This window comes from Phocoena phocoena, chromosome 14, assembly GCF_963924675.1.
Source record: "Phocoena phocoena chromosome 14, mPhoPho1.1, whole genome shotgun sequence".
Taxonomy (NCBI): domain Eukaryota; kingdom Metazoa; phylum Chordata; class Mammalia; order Artiodactyla; family Phocoenidae; genus Phocoena; species Phocoena phocoena.
In genome coordinates, this window is record NC_089232.1 from 19691602 (window position 1) to 19712862 (window position 21261).

The 21261-nt window shown below is 40.6% G+C and overlaps 1 protein-coding gene across 5 annotated transcripts in view; it reads right to left on the reverse strand.

Annotated features, from left to right (window-relative positions):
- CTNNA2 (catenin alpha 2) overlaps positions 1 to 21261 on the reverse strand; it is a 1049032-nt gene that overhangs the window by 569868 nt on the left and 457903 nt on the right. The window contains exon 7 of one of the 5 annotated variants that reach the window (XM_065891309.1): positions 4701 to 4710. The exons of the other annotated variants lie outside the window; for them this stretch is intronic. Within the exon in view, the coding sequence (XP_065747381.1) occupies positions 4701 to 4710 (10 nt within the window). The remainder of the gene's footprint in view (positions 1 to 4700; positions 4711 to 21261) is intronic. 5 annotated transcript variants of the gene reach the window in all.

Sequence of the window (21261 nt, forward strand, 5' to 3'; positions counted from 1 at the left end):
CATACCTGTATGCCAGGACTGAAAATATGGGGGCTGTGAACCACCTTTATGGGCATCACTTTGGAGCTTGTTACAAATGCAGATGTCAGGCCCTAGCCTAGACCTACTGAAAAAAAAATTGTCAATTTAATAAGATGCCCATAATATGATTTGTGTGCATATTAATGTTTGAGAAATGCTACGTTGGAGCACCTTCATTTTCTCTGTGGTTGGCAACCCTGATCACTCCAGAAAGAGAAGCTCATATGGGCTGGGAACCTGCCTACACCAGGGAGGCTACGTCCAATCAGAAGGAAGAATGGATAACTTCAGACCTGCCTCCACAGAGATATCCATTGGGAACTTATGCAAATCTGCCCAGCTGGTTATGGCCTGTGATGCTGTTACACTTCCGGATTAGACCTACGTCCTTGTAACTAACCTGAGATTGGATTTATTACTGGAACTAGTCATATATTATATATACCCCCTGCCTTTCCTACCCATACACTCTATTCAGTTTGATGTATGTTGCTCATTCATGTTCTGTGCCCCATAAGAAACACACAGTATCTGTATCCTTACACCAGCTGGGTTTTCAGTTTTATCATTTCCACACTCACTTCAGGATACATGTAGTAAACCAGTCACAGAACTGTCTACAACCTGAAGGGAGTCTGCAGGACTGTGGTTGCTGACTAACAGTGAAAAATGTTCAGATTGCCTTTTATAATAGGCCTAACAGTTGCTGGTATCAGCTGAACGAAGGTTGACGTAGCAAAGTAAGTGATGTCTAGCCTGCCTTATAATAGGATTACAGCACGGAGTGCTTCGTAATAGCTGCTCTGCTACTAATCCTCAAAGCATCATCTGGAAATACATATGAATCACTGCATTTATTTTGAAAAGTCTCTGATAGAAACGCTGGTAATCCTGGCCTCCCAGTAAGTAGTATGTTTATGTCGCACAATCAAATCAGTTTCTTGAGGCCATTTGGAAAATGTCACCATAATGCTTCTTATTTTTATAAAACATTTCACAATTTACCCAATGCTTTCATTTGGCTTCTTGCATGAGGTTGGTAGGGCAACCTCACCCCAAGCCACACATTTTAAGCCTTTACCTACAGATGAAGAAACTTAATAACCTAAGTCAGCTGAAGATTAGGTTAGGTTAGTGACGTGCGTTAGAGGGTTGGACCACTTGTCCAGGGTCTTAAGGCTACTGAATGGAGAAGCCAGAACCAAAGCCCAATGACTGGATTCCTAAGTCAGATTCCTTTTTCCCATATTGGGCTGTCACCTCCCAAATGATGATTCCATACATCACAAGGGAATGTCCAAAGAGTCAAGTGTCCAACCAAATGTCTGGATCAAATTAACTGGGTCTTTTAATGACCCTCACTTCACCATCTCATTAACTTGTTTCAGAGCATTTTACTTTTTAAAGAAGTTCAAATCAGCACAAATAGAAATATGTGTGTCTGTCTGCTTTTGGATTATTTAGAACAAACCTAGGTCCCCCCTATACAGAGAAGAAACTTTGTCTTATGTGTATGGGTGTTACTTTTGGAAAACCAGGAAACACTTTTCTTTCTTTAGATTCATTCATTCATTTGTTGGACAGATGTTTTTGAGTGCTCACTAATGGCAGAGTCTGTGTGACACCTGGATCACATTCATTTATCAAGTGAAAATTTATTTTTTATTTTATTTTATTTTTTGCCACACTACACAGATTGTGGGATCTCAGTTCCCTGACCAGGGATCGAACCCGGGCCATAGCAGTGAAAGCGCCAAATCCTAACCATTAGACCACCAGAGAACTCTGGAATATTGCTTTTTCAGACAGCCAGATCTCACTATGGGCTTATATCACTTGCAACAAACTAAAAGCTCTGGGAAGGATTTAAAATCAGATTTCAAGTCAGATATTCATAAACCTCTGCACATAGAAGTGATTTAAAACACCTACATATAGACCTATTTTTTTGTCTTAAGTTTAACCGTAGGTCTACATGCCCATCAAAATCACTTGAAGTCTGTACTCATTCGGTTAACTCTCTCTGCTGGCTCTTTGCCTCATATTGATTTAATCAACATCACCCCTCCTCTACCCAGTCTCTTTTACTTTCTCTTTAATCCAAGTCATTAATAAAAATACTGAGCAAAACTGACATAAGTAGGAAGCCCTATGCCTCTTCACAAGAGACTCTTCTCCACATATCTCCAAGGTAATCAATCCATCAGTACAGGTGAAAACTGAGAGCTTCCTAAAAGCTCCACAGACAAACAATATGCAAAACATAGGGTGAAAGAATGCCTTTAGTAAATCCCTATAAACATTTAACTGTGCCTTTTCAAAATCACCCAGCTTTTAGAACTCCACCACAATATATGACTCAGCAAAGTTGCCTATGTGCCACTCCCTGGCCTTATTTTTAAGTCACCATTTTTCTCTCATGCTCTGCAGTGGACATTTAGTAGAGCTGTCCTGAAATATTCCTGTTCTCTTTTTGCACCCACTATAAGATCAGATTCCCTTGCCCCCTTTTTACCTTGGCATGGCAAAGTGACCTGCTTTGGCCAATGAAATGTGAATAGATGTTTGCCAACTTCAGGCAGATGCTCTAGGGACCTTTGCTTTATCTGCCATCTCCCTTTCTCCCGTGCATTTCAGGAAACAAGTGTCAAGAAGGATACATGACCGCCCTGGGTCATGTATGACTATGCTAATCCTACATGACTATGATGAGCAGAGCCCCTTGCCAACCCACATTCATCACAGAGGGTGGATGAAAAGAAAATTATTGTTTCATCAAGATACCAAGATGGGGGGATGTTGGTTACTCCAGATTAACCTGGCCTATCCTCACTGATACTTCTGGAAGGATCAATGGCTTCTTACGGCTCAGAAGAAGACCTTAATTCCTCTTCTAGTATTCAAGGTCTTCTATAATTTGACCTGGATTTATCTCTCAAATGTATGTTATAACCATCGCTCAGATAGTACTATCTGCTTCTTTCTGGAGCCCAATTCTTCGGAGCTCCACCTCGAAATGTCACTTTTGTCGATCACTGGGTTGAGTATCGCAGCTTAGGAGCCAAATTTGCCTCCCGTTTTTTCATCTTCATTCCTTCACCTAAAATATTACAGAGCATCACAGGTGGAAACAAAATGTGGATAATTTCTCCCCTGACTGTCTGCTCTGCTTCATCCATTTAAATTCCTCAGGAACTGCCAACCAAAGAGTAAGCAAAACAAAACAAACCAGCTAGGAAGTTTCTTAAGAAGTTAATTAACGTGCTCCATGTAGCAGTGTCGTATACTAACTCAGGAGTGTGTGAAAGGCACAGTTTCTCTAGAAGTTCCGCTGCCTTTAATTAATTCAATAAACAATATAATAACTACTCTTTATAATCCCTGAAGTTGTCTTTGACAAATTCAATGCGAGTTACAACTGTGTATGCCAATTCTTAGAAGAGGGCTGTCGCATATAATGACCCAGACCCCATGGGTTGGACACTCCTAAAAGAGTGATTTTGGGTCAGTTAAAGATAAAAAAACAATTAGAGCTCCCCAACAAAGGAACACACGGCCTACAAAAAGCATTGTGTGTATCCGGGGTCAACAGAAATGTCTAACAGAGGACACATCTATAAGAGATGTCAGAGAAACAGTTCCAGCACTGGGTGGTATTTCTGCCGATGAATACTACAGCGCCTTCCTGCTTTCTGGTTCTCCGATTTTATTCCTCCTATTTCCCTGTGTCTACCTCTCAACATTTCTTGCCATTCCCTTCTGGCTTGCTACTAAACCCCATTACAAACCATAGATTAAGGACAAAGAAAGAGAGCTTCATCTTGTCAGTGGTAATGTGGGTCCACCTGAGGAGGTATTTACAAACGTGACTTAAGGAGAGCCCAGGAGATTGTGTTGGTGCAGGAGAAGGGAACCAGCAGAAAGCTGCAAATAAACCCGCTTCTACAAATGCTGTCTTGTCTCACCAAGATACATTACCTCTCTGTGGGAAAGCCACCGAGCTAGCATTTACTATTTTGAGATTATGATCCATTTTCCATCCTACTGCTAGCATCCCTATATACCTCGCAACGTAATATCTTCTTGTAAGATTTTGACAGGAATATTAAAAATTCATAAACATATTGCCTTTTGCCCACAATGAAAAGATACAGTGCAGATTTTGGTAAAGAAACCTAGTATAACATGGGAAGTGAGAAGAAGCAGGTCCCTTACACTCTAATGATACCACATTGAATTATACATACATGGAAGTAAGAACATTCTGGAAAGGCTGGTGACTCTGACAGGCTCCCAAGAATGACTCTTCCAGAACATCCTCACTGAAAATGAGAGAATTCAAGCACCTTTTCTTTCTTTCATGCTTCTCTGACTTTGCCTATCCCCCCAGACAAACTGTTCAAAGGTACTTGGAATTTCCAACCCCTAGCTTCTGCCTGGTTCTGCTTCCTACATAACTATAGAAAATCCACTTGTTCAGTCTCTCTTCTGTACACATCTGTGGCCCAGAGCCTCAAAGACCTATCCTCATCTTACTAGTGTGGAGGCCAAGCAGCCTACAGAAGCTGTTAACAGAACCTAGGATGTTGCAGGGTTGTTCCATTAACCAAATGCCTCCATCTAGTTCCATTATGATTTGGGAATTTCAAAACAAGTACTGATGAGACTAGTTTTAAAACTGTACTTGCACTGATACAGGTAGGACCTTAGGGTATATGCCAAATCAAATTTTGTCAATGACTGTACAATCACTGTCTATTAATGTTAAGGAAGTCCAAAGAGTCAAAGCAAATCATGATTAAGAGACCAAGTTCCAAGTGTGTTTCCCACATGAGATCAAAAGGAGAGATAGAAAAAAAAAAAAAAAAGGAGAGATGGTATTAAAAACCTGATATTTCTTCAGTGATGAAAAAGTCAAATCACTTCCTCAGAGAAGTTATTCCCCCCTCTTTTGTATAAGGTAGGAATAACTGAATAATGATTATAGTGCAATTAAATGGGGAGCATGGGAAATTACCTTCCAAGTGCAAGAAACCACAGTGAACAATCTGTTATAGCCCTCCACATCCTGTTCTGGAAATGATCTAATTAGGATATTGGTTAGACCATATTGTCTCCCAGGTGACACAGTGGAAACTCCATTGCTTACAAGTGACTTTAAACTAGAAGGTACAGAGAAGCAAAGAGTACTATTTGATCCTGGCAGAGAAACAATATTCTACTCATCTAATAAAGGTACTATTAATCTCTTTTTTTTCCCCCATTTGGGGATAAAAATAGTTTTTAAGAAAATAAAATATTTCTACTAATTTTGAAACACTCCTGAACCTAATCCAAATAGATTACCTTCTCATGTGAAGTCACCAGACCAATGAACTCACTGGTCCAGCACTGACCCAAGAGCCTGAAAGTAAGAAGCAATGTCCTCTGGGCAATGAAAACAGAGGTCAAAAAGTCTTTCTGGCAAATCTTTTTTTCTTTAGTGTGTCAATTCCTTGGTGAGATTTGCTGTGTTTTATTGATTTGTTCTTTGGACAAAGCATACGAAGTGCATACCATAAGCTATGCACCACTATGCCAGTACTCAGGAAACAAAGTCAAAGAAGCTTTGACTTCTCCTCAGTGTCATTCTTAGGATGTTGTTTAATAGAACAAGAAAACAGAACCTTCAAAAAACTCTGTGAACTATTTGAGAAAAAGAAAAGAAATCCCATTAATTCTCTAAAATTATTGAACCAGAACAAAATAGCATCATTTAATGGAACATGACCAAAACAGCAATTTCATTTGGTTTGATACTTACCTTAAATCTTCAGACCAACCACCCATTGAAAGGTTCAGGAGAAAAACACCTAAATCCTAGATCTAGATCCCCAAAACACCAAAAGAGCAATATAATCACATTGAATCCAGAGGAAACCAGACATTGGGCTAAGTTTATGTCATGTCTTCTGCAAAGGTGAAATTCACTGGAGTTTGATATTTTACATGAAAGCAACAAAGTGAGAAAGAGAAAAGGGAGGGAGGGAAAGAGGAGAGAGAATTTCCTTGCCATATTTCTGAAGGGAGCCATCCCCAGCGTTTACAGATTGCCACTTATCATTGGCAATACATACCATCAGATAAGGAAAACAGCCTGCACATGTTTTAAAATCCCCCGTTTAAAATTTAAATTCATTAGTTTATGAGCTGCTGGGAATTGACAGTTTTACACCCCAATCGTCCTCAAAATTTATATAAAAGCTGCCGTAAAATGGAAGAGGGGAGCATCTCCAAGTGATAACACCAAACACAAATTGGTAAATAAAAACGCAGCTGAAGCCAATTTGCTGTGGGTCATATAACCGAGAATGTCGTTTTTATTAAAGGTAAGTTCTTTAAGCACTTGCTCCTTACTCGGCCATGCTTTTTTTTACCAACGTTTAAAATATTAATGTACTGTTTTTATTGCTCTCCTCCTCTAATGGCATTTCTATAACTGGATCCACGCGTATGAAATATGTCCCATGTATCTGCAGCACGGCAGGCATGTCCTTCTTTTTCTGTAGTAGGGGTGTGCGCACCTCTGAGTGGTTTCCCTCTGACAGTGTATATCACAATTAGATTACAGTGTCCGGATTTTAGAGGTTTTAATTATAATACAGCTTGATAGTATATACTAGAGATTAGACTTCAGAAATGCATGGAGGTTTGTGTCTGGTTTGTCTTCAGTGTTGAAATTTTGTTCTTGCTGTTAAAACAAAGTTCCCTGGGGCCCACACATATGAGTTTAATATGCTTGAATAGGTGGAAGAGAAGGTGAGTCAAGGAACCAATTCTCCAAATGAAAGATGTATCTAGAGGGGTCTCAAAACAAGTTTTCTCCAGATGTGGAAGCCTCAAATACCCTTTCTTGTTCATGCTCTCTGGCTTATCTCTAAAAAATCTTTGCTCAATCAGTGTCACAAAGCTCTTCTCCAATACTAACTGCTAACTTTGTAGTAGTAACTAACTACCAACTAACTTTGTAGTTTTCTCTTTTATTCTGGGGGTTATAATTCATCTCAAATTGATTTTTGTACATGGATGGAGTAAGGTAAGGGTCAAGGTTGACTCCCTATTGAATTGTTTTGTCATCCCTGTTGAAAATCATTTGATCATATATGTGTGGGCCTTCTTCTCCATTCTCTATATTCTTCCATTAATCTATTTATCTCTCCTTTCACTAATATCATATCTTGACTATTGTAACTTTATAGTAAGTCTTAAAAGTCAGGTAAAGTAGGTCCTCCAACTTTGTTTTCCTTTTTAAAGGCCTCCATAACTGAACCTTTAGGTTTACCTGGAACGGTAAACTTACAAAGGCCCAATGACATGTAGGGCTCCTCTAAAAATCACTATTTTAATCAAACTCTGATTCCACAGAGCTGAAGGATCTTTACAAAGATTAAGGAATAAAGCAATAATAACAAATTTAAGAGGATGGCTGCATTTTACAGACTAATCTGCCTCTAGGACTTCCTGGAGGTAAAATCAAATCCCCCTAAAACTGAGTTCCTATGCTGAGTTTATGATTCAACTATCCCAAACTTTACTCCCTTTCTTTTCCTGAACCTGTTCCCCTCAAGATTGAGGAGTATCAAAGAAAAGAGAGGACTAAAACTGCATATAAGCCCCTGTGCTCCTGTCCTTTGAAGAAAAAGGCTTTCACTTTAGTCTCCCAGGCTTCCCTTGAGTCTCAAAAGGCTGAATCAAGAGTTAACAATTAGGAATGTGAAGATGTACTAGCAATCTCACTCCTTGGCATATATACAGAGAAAACCATAATTCAAAAGGATAAATGCACCCCAGTGTTCAATGCAGCACTATTTACAATAGCCAGGATATGGAAGCCACCTAAATGTCCATCAACAGAGGAATAGATAAAGAAGATGTGGTACATATATACAATGGAATATTACTCAGCCATAAAAAGAACAAAATAATGCCATTTGCAGGAACATGGATGGACCTAGAGATTGTCATACTGAGTGAAGTAAGTCAGACAGAGAAAGATATATCATATGATATCACTTATATGTGGAATCTTAAAAAAAAAAGATACAAATGAACCCGTTAACAAAATACAAATTGAGTCTCAGATGAAGAAAACCAACTTATGGTTACCAGGAAGTAAGAGGGGGAGGGATAAATTGGGAGATTGGGATTCACATATACACATTGCTATATGTAAAATAGGTAACTACTAAGGACCTACTATATAGCACAGGAAACTTGACTCAACACTCTGTAATGACCTATGTGGGAAAAGAATCTAAAAAGTGTGGATATACGTATATGTATAACTGATTCACTTTGCTGTACAACTGAAACTAACACAACACTGTAAATCAACTATACTCTAATAAAAAAATAATAAAAAAAAAGGAATGTGAAGATGTAGAAACAAAAAATAGCTGTTGGACTTGGAAACTGGTAAAAATTTAGACTATAAATCTACCACATCACAGAATCACCAAACTCCCAGTTCCCTGAAAGATAGAGACAAAGGCCTGAAGCACAGTCCTGAGTTGTTTTTACAGGAAGCCAACCCCCACCAGATGAAAACTGCTGCCCAGAAGAACACAGACCCTAGACTGGTTGAAACCAGAAGGCTGATGATGCTTGAAACTTCACCTTGCTGCCAACCAATCTATGAATTGTGCAGGAGCTGATCACACACCCTGCAGCCCCCTCCCTCATACTGCCTTTAAAACTGCTTCCCTGAAAGCCACCTGGGAGTCTGGGTCTTTTGAGCATGAGATCCCTGTTCTCCTTGCTTAGACCCTGCAATAAATGCTGTACTTTCCTTCACCACAACCCGGTGTCAGTAGACTGGCTTTACTGTGTGTGGATAAGTGGACCCAGGTTTGGTTTGCTAACAGAGGTAGGGTCTGCTCTCCTTCAGGTTGGTGTTTCCAGCACATAACAGAGTCTCCAGCCCATTGTAAGTGTTCACATTACCTCTAGGGGAATTCACCTCTGCATGGAACAGCCACACCTGAGTACTCACTATTCCATGGTAGGGGCCAGGGGGAGGCGCTCTCCTTCACTTAAAATACTCCACCAACCTCTCCCGACCTCCTTTATGTTGCTTTTTCCATTTTGCCTTACCTTGTAGGCAGTTTCCTTCCCTTCAAAATTATATGTCAGGTGTGGATAGAGACTACCTTTTATATTTCCAAGTATCTCCACAGACCTTTGTACAGAGAAAAATAACCCTGTGGTAAGGAGCAGGGTGGCTCTGTGGGGAGGTGTTGGGTCATCCATCAAGCCAGCTAGCAAACTCACCAGCCCCTCACAGAGTCTGGGACACAGAGCAGACACTCAGTAAATACCAGTCAATGAGAGAGTACGTACACTTTCTATTGTAAATACTCTTTTGAGGCAGACACAGAAAATTAGTTTCTTTGCATCAATGGGGGAAATCATCCATGGCAGCACTCCTTTCAGAGGCAAAATCAAATAGGACTCATATTTCCTATAAAGCCTAAAAGGAAACCATGTCATCCCCCAGCTTGTATTTAAGAAAAGATAGAAGGGAAAGAGGAAGCATCAAGATAAGACAAGCTTCACAAAGCATCGGGGAGGAGTGAGCACCAAATGCCCTTGGCCACAGTAAACACACTTGACAAACAAAAGCAGAACCAAACAGAAAGGGCAGCACCACATGGAGCTGGAAGACACTTGTTACATATTACAAAGAGTGAGAAGAGGCCATTCCTACCACCACCACTAGATTATTCCAGCAATTCCCTAACTGGGCTCTCTGCTCATTCTGGACTTCTTCAATCAATGCACCACAGTGAGGTGAGATCGACTGTTCTAAACCATAAGGAATGCATGCCATTCTCCTGCTCAAAGGCCTTCATTTACACCAAACAGAAAATAGGCAAAACCCCGAAGTCCATCACACAGCCTGTGCAACTTTTCTGCCCCTCACTGGTCACCACCCACACATCTATAGTCTTCACTTCAGACCTAGGAACCACCCCTGCCATGGTTTTGCATATGTTATTCCCTCTGCCTAGAGCACCTACACCCCCTTCTCTTCCCAGGACATAGATCAAGCATCACCTCATCCCAGGAACTTTCACTGATCCTCCCACTTGAACTCCTCCATGGCAACTATTTTCACGTTGGGCTAATTGTTAAAACTGCAAATGGGCTGTGGTTACAAAGTCACCTTTGATCTCTGTGGGGTCCGTACTCAACACTCGATGTGGCATGCAGTCAGTGCTTAATGAATGGGTGAATAAATTATTGATTGAGCAAATAAATTATTGATTGAGCGAATGAATAAAGGTGCCTAGTAAACATTAAATAGATTCATGACCAATGCAGTTATGTCTCTGGATAACTTTGATGTGTGACAACTGAAATTTTTACCTACCTTTTATTTTTTAAATCATCATTTTATATACAACATAAACATATTTTTACATAGTATAGAATATAAAATGTATATTATGCTAGGCAAGTTATATACTGCACCCATTTTAAGTGTACATTCAAGAAGTTTTGAAAAATGTGCATGCTTTTGTAACCTCCATCACAATAAGGACATAAAACATTTCCATCATCCCAAAAAGCTCCCTTGTGCGTCATCTCAGTCAACGCTCCTCTCGTTCCCAGCTGCCAGGCAATCACTAATTTACTTTCTGTCACTATATATTAGTTTGGAATTTTTTTTTAATTTTATATACATAAAACCATACAGTATGCATTCTTTTCAGGCTGGCTTGTTTAGCTCAGCAAAATGTTGAGATTCATCTGTTTGGTTGTGCGTATCATTATTTTTTTATTACCATAATTCATTTACTCATTAACACGTGTTGATAGACATATCAGTTGTTTTCAGTCTGGAGTTATTATGAATAAAAGTGCTATGAAAATTAGTGTATAAGTCTTTGTATAGATACAGTTTTCATTTTATTTGAGTAGAATCCTAGAAACATCACTGTTAGCTTGTATGGTAGGTATATGTTTAACAAAGAAACTTCCAAACTGTTTTTAAAGGTGGTTGTCCCGTTTTGCATTCTTTGCAGTAATATGTGAGAATTACAATTGTTCTATAGGTTAGCAGATATTTGGCCCTGTCCAAAATGTCCACAAGACATTTGGTCCATGAAACATTTGATCCATGCCAAAAGGTCCTTGAAATTTGGTCCTACCCAAAATGTACATGAGCATATTTGGCCCATGCCAAATGGTTTTGGACAGGACCAATTATCAAGAACCTTTTGGTGTGGACCAAATGTCTTACAGACTACAAATCTCTTTTGGATATTTTGCACAGGACCAAATGTCCCACAAGGGTACTATATACTCTCCAACACTTAGCATTATCAAGCTTTCTAAGCATCTCTCTCTGTTTCCTGCTGTGAGTTCTGCAACCTAGAGGAGTTGTATACTTGCCTTAGGGAGAGGATGTGTAGTTGGTTGTAAGGCTCTTTCATTATTTAGCATAATGCCTATGAACAGGACCCAACTCAGAAGTAATGAGAGGGAGGGACAAAATGAGATGCAGGTAAACAAGTCCACAGGTACCATGATTAAGAAAAAAAATGATGTGAACTGAAATTCAGTTTAAATCTGAAAAGTCCAAGGGTAAACTGAGGAGCAGGGAACCCATGCTTTCTTGGGAGCCCACCTCCATTCCCTAGATTGGTACAGGGCTGAGCAAGAAAGAGGTCTTCAATAATTACTTGTTGATTTTCCTTTTAAGGGTGGGCAGTACTTTTTGGCATTGAGACCATTTAAATAAAGGGTTGATAATTTCTTATTAGGGAGCCACACATAGGAAGGAAACAGAGAAAATGCTTGGATCTATTTCTAACTGTCTCTAAATGAGAAGCTAATGGAAAGCCAACTCTTTAAACTCCCTAGTGCTCGTTTCCCCATATGTCTCCGGCCATGCAATGTACATAACTGGTGATGAGTAAACACTGCATAGTCAATGAAGTGTGTTAAGAGTTCTGACCTAATATACAGGTGGACTCAGCAGAAAATAATTAATTTATACCTATTATTTTTATAGTAGTTATTTTTAAAATTTATTTATTTATTTATTTATTTATTTATGTCTGGCTGCATCGGATCTTTGTTGCTGCGTGGGCCTTCTCAAATTGCAGCAAGTGAGGGCTACTTTTCGTTGCAGCTCACGGGCTTCTTATTGCGGTGGCTTCCCTTGTTACATAGCACGGGCTCTAGGCACACAGGCTTCAGTAGTTGTGGCACGCAGGATCAGTACTTGTGGCACAGGCTTAGTTGCTCCATGGCATGTGGGATCTTGCAGGACCAGGGCTAAAACCCGTGTCCCCTGCATTGGCAGGCGGATTCTTAACCACTGCACCACCAGGGAAGTCCCTATAGTAGTTATTTTTTGAGAGTTATTTTTTGATATACACTTTGCTAAGCAAGTTATATGTGATATGTCCCTTAATCCTTAAGCAACCCTAGGAGGTAGACAGTATTATCACCTTCATTTTGCAGTGGAGGAAAATGAGACACAAAGAGTAAAGTAGATTGCCAAAAATAAAATAGTAAGTTGGGAAGTCCACATTGGAATTCAGGTCCAATTGACTCCAAAACCCTTGCTCTTGACCACTATTCTCTGAATTAAGACTAAGAACATATCCACACCCTCCCTGCCTCACCAACCTATAAAGTATTGAGTTATGTATATTAGAAATTACTTCTTTGGTGGAAAAAGTATGATATTATTATCAATCATTAACACCTAATGATAGATAACTCTTGTCATTAACACTAGTTACTATCTTGGATGGTTCAAAATGGGCACTTTAAGAACAGAAACACAGGTGTTTCGGTATGAGAAATGGAGGAAAAAGTTGACTTGTGTTCGTATACCTATCTCAGTAATTTCCTAGGGCAGTCAAAGGGCAGAATGAAAGGGCGGAGCATCAGACAGGAACAGAAGTGCAAAACCAAAAGGAGGGACAAAACTCTAAGGAAAGGTAAATGGACAGGGGAGTGGAAAAGAATCAAGGACAAACGTTGTTCAGCTACATAGTGGTTTCAATGGACTCTCCTGGATATTTGAAACTCTCTGTACAATCTTATAGAAATAACACAGATTTTGAAGAGCTTCAGATCTAGATTCAAGTACGGTTCACCCAGGATACTAAGGAAGTCATTAAAATACCTGTGAGATTTGTATCCTCATCTGAACATTGGAGACACAATTTACAGGATTATTTTGGGGAGTCCATCAACAAAATGAAAAGACAACCTATGAAATGGGAGAAAAAAATTGCAAAAGAATCGGCCAACAAGGGATTCATACCCAAAATATACAAACAGCTCATAAAATTCGAAATAAAAAATAATCCAATCAAGAGACCTTCAAGATGGCGGAAGAGTAAGACGCAGAGATCACCTTCCTCCCCACAGATACACCAGAAATACATCTAAGTGTGGAACAACTCCTACAGAACACCTACTGAACACTGGCAGAAGACCTCAGACTTCCCAAAAGGCAAGAAACTCCCCACGTACCTGGGTAGGGCAAAAGAAAAAACAGAGACAAAAAATAGGGACGGGACCTGCACCAGTGGGAGGGAGCTGTGAAGGAGGAGAGGTTTCCACACACTAGGAAGCCCCTTCACTGGTGGAGATGGCAGGTGGCGGAGGGGGGAAGCTTCAGAGCCATGAAGGAGAGCGCAGCAACACGGGTGCAGAGGGCAAAGTGGAGAGATTCCCGCACAGAGGATTGGTGCCGACCAGCACTCACCAGCCCGAGAGGCTTGTCTGCTCATCTGCCGGGCTGGATGGATGGGGGCTGGGAGCTGAAGCTCCGGCTTCTTCAGAGGTCAGATCCCAGGAAGAGGACTGGGGTTGGCTGCGTAAACACAGACTGAAGGGGGCTAGTGCGCCACAGCTAGACGGGAGGGAGTCCGAGAAAAAGTCTGGAACTGCCTAAGAGGCAAGAGACAATTGTTTCGGGGTGTGTGAAGTGAGGGGATTCAGAGCACCACCTAAACGAGCTCCAGAGACGGGCACAAGTTGCTGCTATCAGCGTGGACACCAGAGATAGGCATGAAACGCTAAGGCTGATGCTGCAGCCACCAAGAAGCCTGTGTGCAAGCACAGGTCACTATTCACACCACCCCTCCCAGGAGACTGTGTAGCCTGCCACTGCCAGGGTCCCATGATGCAGGAACAACTTCACAGGGAGGACACACAGCATGCCTCAGGCTATTGCAATGTCATACTGGCCTCTGCTGCCACAGGCTCGCCCTGCATTCCATATCCCTCCCTCCCCCCAGCCTGAGTGAGCCAGAGCCCCCTAATCAGCTGCTCCTTTAACCCCATCCTGTCTGAGTGAGGAAGAGACACCCTCAGGTGACCTACACGCAGAGGTGGGGCCAGATCCAAAGCTGAACCCCAGGAGCGGTTCAGGAGCTGTAACACCCCGAACAAAGAAGAGAAAGGGAAATTTCTCCCAGGAGCCTCAGGAGCAGTGGATTAAATCTCCACAATCAACGTGATGTACCTTGCATCTGTGGAATACCTGAAGAGAAAACGAATCATCCCAAAATTGAGGTGGTGGACTTTGGGAGCAACAATATATATATATATATTTTTTTCCTTTTTCTGTTTTTGTGAGTGTGTATGTGTATGCTTCTTTGTGTGATTTTGTCAATATAGCTTTACTATTACCATTTGTCCTAGGGTTCTCTCTGTCCATTTTTTTTTTTTTTTTTTGCTGTTTTCTGTTTTTCTTTTTTTTTAGTAAAGTTTTTAGCAGTTGTTATCATTGGTGGATTTATTTTCTGGTTTGTGTGCTCTCTTCTTTCTTCATTTTTCTTCTTTCTTTTTTATTACTTTTTAATTTTTACTAATTTTTTTTATTTTAATAAAAACTTTTTTATTTTATTTCAATTTATTTATTATTATTTTTTCTTTCTTTCTTTCTTTTTTTCTCTCTTTCTTCTGACCCTTGTGGCTGACAGGGTCTTGGTGCTCCGGCCAGTTGTCAAGCCTGAGCCTCTGAGGTGGGAGAGCCAAGTTCAGGACATTGGTCCACCAGAGACCTCCCAGCTCCACATAATATCAAACGGCAAAAGCTCTCCCAGAGATCTCCATCTCAACGCTAAGACCCAGCTCCACTCAACGAACAGCAAGATACAGTGCTGGACATCCTTTGTCAAACAACTAGCAAGACAGAAACACAACCCCACCCATTAGCAGAGAGGCTGCCTAAAATCATAAGGTCACAGACACCCGTGGACGCAGTCCTGCCCACCAGACAGGACGCAGTCCTGCCCACCAGACAGACAAGATCCAGCCTCATCCACCAGAACACAGGCACAAGTCAACCCATGAAAGGATGCTCAACATCACTAATCATTAGAGAAATGCAAATGAAAACTACAATGAGGTATCACCTCACACCAGTCAGAATGGCCATCATCAAAAAATCTACAAATAATAAATGTCAGAGAGGGTGTGGAGGAAAGGGAAACCTCTTGCACTGTTGTGGGAATGTAAATTGATACAGCCACTGTGGAGAACAGTATGGAGGTTCCTTAAAAAACTAAAAATAGAACTACCATACGACCCAGCAATCCCACTACTGGGCATATACCCTGAGAAAACCATAATTCAAAAAGCATCATGGACCACAATGTTCATTGCAACACAATTTACAATAGCCGGGACATGGAAGCAACCTAGGTGTCCATCGACAGATGAATGGATAAAGAAGATGTGGCACATATATACAATGGAATATTAGCCATAAAAAGAAACAAAATTGAGTTATTTGTAGTGAGGTGGATGGACCTAGGGTCTGTCATACAGAGTGAAGTAAGTCAGAAAGAGAAAAACAAATACCGTATGCTACCACATATATATGGAATCTAAAAAAAAAAAAAAAAAACATGAATTGTTATGAAGAACCTAGAGGCAGGACAGGAATAAAGAAATAGACAATGAATTTGAGGACACGGGTAGGGGGAAGGGTAAACTGAAACGAAGTGTGAGAGTGGCATGGACTTATATATACTACCAAATGTAAAATAGATAACTAGTGGGAAGCAGCCGTATAACACAGGGAGATCAGCTCAGTGCTTTGTGACTACTTAGAGAGGGGGGATAGGGAGGGTGGGAGGGATATGCAAGAGGGAGGAGATATGGGGATATATGTGTATGTATAGCTGATTCACTTTGTTGTAAAGCAGAAACTAACACCCCATTGTAAAGCAATTATACTCCAGTAAAGATGTTTAAAAAAATAATAATAATCCAATCAAAATGGGCAGAAAACCTAAACAGACATTTTTCCAAAGGAGACAAGCCAACAGGCACATGAAAAGATATTCAACACTGCTAATTATTAGAGAAATGCAAATCAAAACCACAATAAGGTATCACCACACACGGGTCAGAATGGCTGTCACCAAGAAGTCTGCAAATAACAAATGTTGGAGAGAATGTGGAAAAAAGGGAACCCTCCTACCACTGTTGGTGGGAATGTAAATGGATGGAGCCACTATGCAAAACAGTATGGAGGTTCCTTAAAAAACTAAAAATAGATGTACCATGTGATCCAGCAATTCTATTCCTTGGTATATACCCAGAGAAACAAAAAAACTAATTTGAAAAGATTCATGCACCCCAATGTTTATAGTAGCATTATTTACAAAAGCCAAGACATAAAAGCAATCCATCAAAAGATGATTGGATTAAGAAGGTATGTTATATGAATATATATATTAATGGAATATTACTCACCCACAAAAAAGAATGAAATACTGATATTTGCAGCAACGTGAATGGACCTAGAGAAATATGTCAGACAGAGAAAGACAAATACTCTATATCACTTATATGTAGAATCTAAAAAATAATACAAGTGAATCTATATGCAAAACACAGACTCACAGACCTAGAAAAGAAACTTACTGTTATCAAAGGGGAGGGGGGAAGGGGAGGGACAAATTAGGGTTATAGGATTAACAGATACAAACTACTATATACAAAATAGATAAGCAACAAGGATTTACTGTATAACAAACGAGCTATAGCCATTATCTTGTAATAACCTATAATGAAATATAATCTGCAAAAATACTGAATCACTATGCTATACACCTGAAATTAACACAATATTGTAAAGCAACTATACTTCAGTAAAAAACAAAATTAAAAAATAAAATTTACAGTGGCCCGTGCACCGCGATAAAGAGTGGTCCCCGCTTGCCACAACTAGAGAAAGCCCTCGCACAGAAACGAAGACCCAACCGAGCAAAAATAAATTAATTAATTAATAAAGTCCTACCCCCAACACCAAAAATAAATAAATAAATAAAATTTACAAAGTGATTTAGAAAAAAATATGTAGAGAAATGTGTCTTATGTAAATTGCCTGCCATAAGTCAGTAAACCTCATTTTGTTTCCTTTCTCCTTTTTTTCCCTTTAGTTTTAAGCAGCATCAATTACCTAAATGGTCACAGAGTGGGAAGAACCCTGAGAATATCTACTCAGCACTGCAATTGCCTCAGAGGTGCAGAAGTCGGGTTGTTTGATCTGGTGTTGTTCTTACAGCACATCTTGTGGTTCAGACTCCTCTGCCCCACCCCACACACGCACACAGACACACAAGGAGGAAAGTAGAAGTCACACCATCATTGTACCTCCTCTTCCTCTAGCTCATCCACTCTTTGAAAAGGATGTCAAGGTTTTAACTAGCATTTTCCTTACACCATTTAAAATGGGGAAGTGTCATTCCTAAGCAAGTGACTATCTGTTTAGATGTTTGGGGGCATGATGATTTGATACAGTTGGTAACGTAACCAGATATGGTCTGGTCTTCACTTCAAAACTAAGATTGTTCAGGGGCCTAGTATGATTGAGTGCTCTTTGCATAATATATTTTCTTGATAAGCACAGTTGCTTTTTGATTAAAATATATCTGCAAGCTTAGACCATTAAACATATTGTTAAATAAATTGATGCATAAATAACTATTTTGAAATCTGAATGAAATCTCTTCTGAACATTATTTTCAGAAATCATTTGATGATTCCTCAGCTCAACCATCGATTCTGTAGAACTAAGAATCAACAACAGACTTACGGTTCCATCACTACATATCTGTAGGTATGAAACAATAAGCCACCTGTAAGAAAATATTAGAAATAAGGGCTTGGTAAATCATAGGAAAAGCTCATGATGAAATAATGTGCAGCCATTAAAAATCATGTTTTGGAAGAATTTTTATTGACATTGAAAAATGCTTATGCTATTATTGTGAAAGCTACAAAACCCCATATATGGTAGGACTCCGATCCTGTAAGTATATGCGAGTCTGTGGATGTGTGTGTTTGTGTGTGTGTGTGTGTAATGTATGTTATATAAATGAAGCAAAGATGGTGTCTGTGTATTGGTCCCTAAGTTGTATATTTTCTTCGCTATAGTTGAGACCCATTAGCTCAAAAGCCTAGTGGCACCAAAGTGAAATTTTTACACGTGAAAATATTTTATTCACAGCCCAAATAAGCAGATTTTTACCTGTTCTGAACCTGCCTGCTTTGCATATGTCATGAAGCTGTGTCCAACATCTGTAGCCACAGATAAGGTAAGCCCAGCATCATAAAGACCCCAAGCCACTGCTGCCCTTCAGAGCTTTCTGACCAGAGATTCCCCCAGGCTTCTGAGTCACTTCACCTAATTAGGAAGCCCCCTCCTAATCCCTCTTTCCCCAGGAATTCCCTTGTCCTCCTCTTCTTCCAAGATGCTGCCCCAGACTCTTTCTGGGAGGGACTTGCCCAAGCAAACCTGTCCTCAAAGTGCCCAATACAGCGTGTGTGCTACTGCCACCTCGTGGTCATATATTTTTTCTAGCCCCCAAATCCCTTGTACCAGTCACAAAGTCACCTGAGGTCTATTCCCATGAGATCCACAGAAGATTGGCTGCAAACTCATATCACCAACCCACATTTCTCCAAATATTTTCAGTGCTTACTGTTTCATGTTTACCTTTGAAGGAAGCCTCATAATCATTACTTCACTTTAATTGATTCAAATATGAAAATCAGTCTCTTTCCTTATCTTCCACACACCAATACACTCATACAACACATATGTGAAATAGACTGAACTAGAGGTTTGATGCTGAGATAGAGGGTGTTTTGCTATAACATCCAATTGAACATCAAGCATTGCTGTTCTTGGCAGTCTTTTGCAGAGATCCTGCCACTCCCGGTTGTTTACTGGCCCTTTACCCTTCCTATTTGGTCATAGATTCCTCTTCTGTCCCTCATTCACCCACAGATAACTTGTTGATCACAAGCAGTGTTAGTTGGAAGTGGCAGGCCAGCATTGTGCCTGAGTATTAGAACGGTAGACAAGAGAAGGGTGAGTTCTCAACAGCATCATTTCAGTGGTTGGTTTTGCCAACTCTCAAAGATAGAAATGGGCATCTTTTTACTTATTTACAATAAGCATTCTGATTTTTGAAGAGATAGGAAATAGGAAAGGAGACACACAATTGTAAAGCCAAACATTCTTGTCCAAAAGATAAAACAAGTTAAAAATATAAGCAATCCAGGGCTTCCCTGGTGGCGCAGTGGTTGAGAGTCTGCCTGCCGATGCAGGGGACACGGGTTCGTGCCCCGGTCCAGGAAGATCCCACATGCCGTGGAGTGGCTGGGCCCGTGAGCCATGGCCGCTGGGCCTGTGCATCCGGAGCCTGTGTTCCGCAACGGGAGAGGCCACAACAGTGAGAGGCCAGCATATCGCAAAAAAAAGAAAAAAAGAAAAAAAAATATATATAGGCAATCCAGAGCAGCAGGGTACCCAAGAAGGCACTTTTCAAAGTTTAAATTGCTACAGAAATCATGAGGAAGAGTGAGCATCTGGAGCTTGAGTGCCCAGGGACCTGGCACCTGGCAGAATGGGAGCCGACTTGGAACCCTTGGCGGGGGCTTTTTGTGGAAGAGGGCCAGGGGAGAAGGAGAAAGGATAGCATGACGTTTCAGAGGAGCAATGGGATCTGCACAAAGTTACAGATGTGAGAAGTCTGGGGAGTTCTGAGTAGCCCAGTCTATCTGGAAAAATAGTGGGAGGAATGAAAAGTAGGCTAAGAGAGGCAGATGGAATTAGGTTAGGGAAAGAATAAGATATCAGGATAAAGTTTTGCACTACATTTTAAGCCAGAGTTTCTCTAATTGAGAAGTCGTGAAGTCCTCAGTGTCTTTCTGTAGACTCCAGTTTAAGAAGCATCTCATGGCTCTGAAAAGGGTCTAAATCTGCCCATATATACCATTCCCTTGCCAAGGCATTTGGAACTGCTCTTCTCCTGAGTGTGAGTCTTAGCTGCTTTCTCTCTCTCTCTCTGTCTCCCTCAAAACCTTTTCAGGAGCCTAACTTCATTATTTTCATCTGCAAGTTTTCCCCAATCCAAGAATCCCCTATATTCTGTCTGGATCATAGATCATGTGTACAAGGCTGAACAGCACTTTAGAAAAGATTCAACTCTCCTTGATCTCCCCTCCCCCACACTAAGTGCAAGCCAGGACCTAGCACAGATTTATTGAATGAAAGGGCCTGTAATGACTTATCAGTCTGGGTGAGAGAAGTCTATTACCCTCCAACCATACATCAAGTGGTTTTCATCTCAAGTCCACACACCATGGCAGGGAGCCCACAGTGGGCATGGAGCAATGAATTCACTCCAAGATTAATAAAACTTTGCAGTGAGTGATGAAGACAGACAAGGTCTTGATTGCAACATGTGAGATGGCAGTTTTGAATGGGTAACCAAATCTATATTGCAAAGTTAAAAACTGAGAGAGGGTCTCGTGGCAGTGCTGAAACTTCGGGTGGGCACCCATGGTGCTGCTTCGCTGACAGAGCTATTAGCAGCCTGCCTTCCACTCTCACCAGCTCTATGTCCAAATAGCCAGTCTTCCCCTGGGAGCCAGTTCCTCCCCAGGCCTCTGAGCCATGCCCATCTCGGCTGCCCCAGACGAGCCAGTGATCACAAACTTATAAATAAATTTCAACTTTAGTACAAATAAGCTTTTTTTCCAGGACAATTTGAGACTGTTGCCAACCCGCTGCCCCATCTCTTTCAAATATTTTAGTGTATATACCAAGGATACTCTCTTACATAACCACAATACTACCATCAAAATCAAGAAATTAGGGGAGGTTGGTTCAAGATGGCAGAGCAGAAGGACGTGCAATGA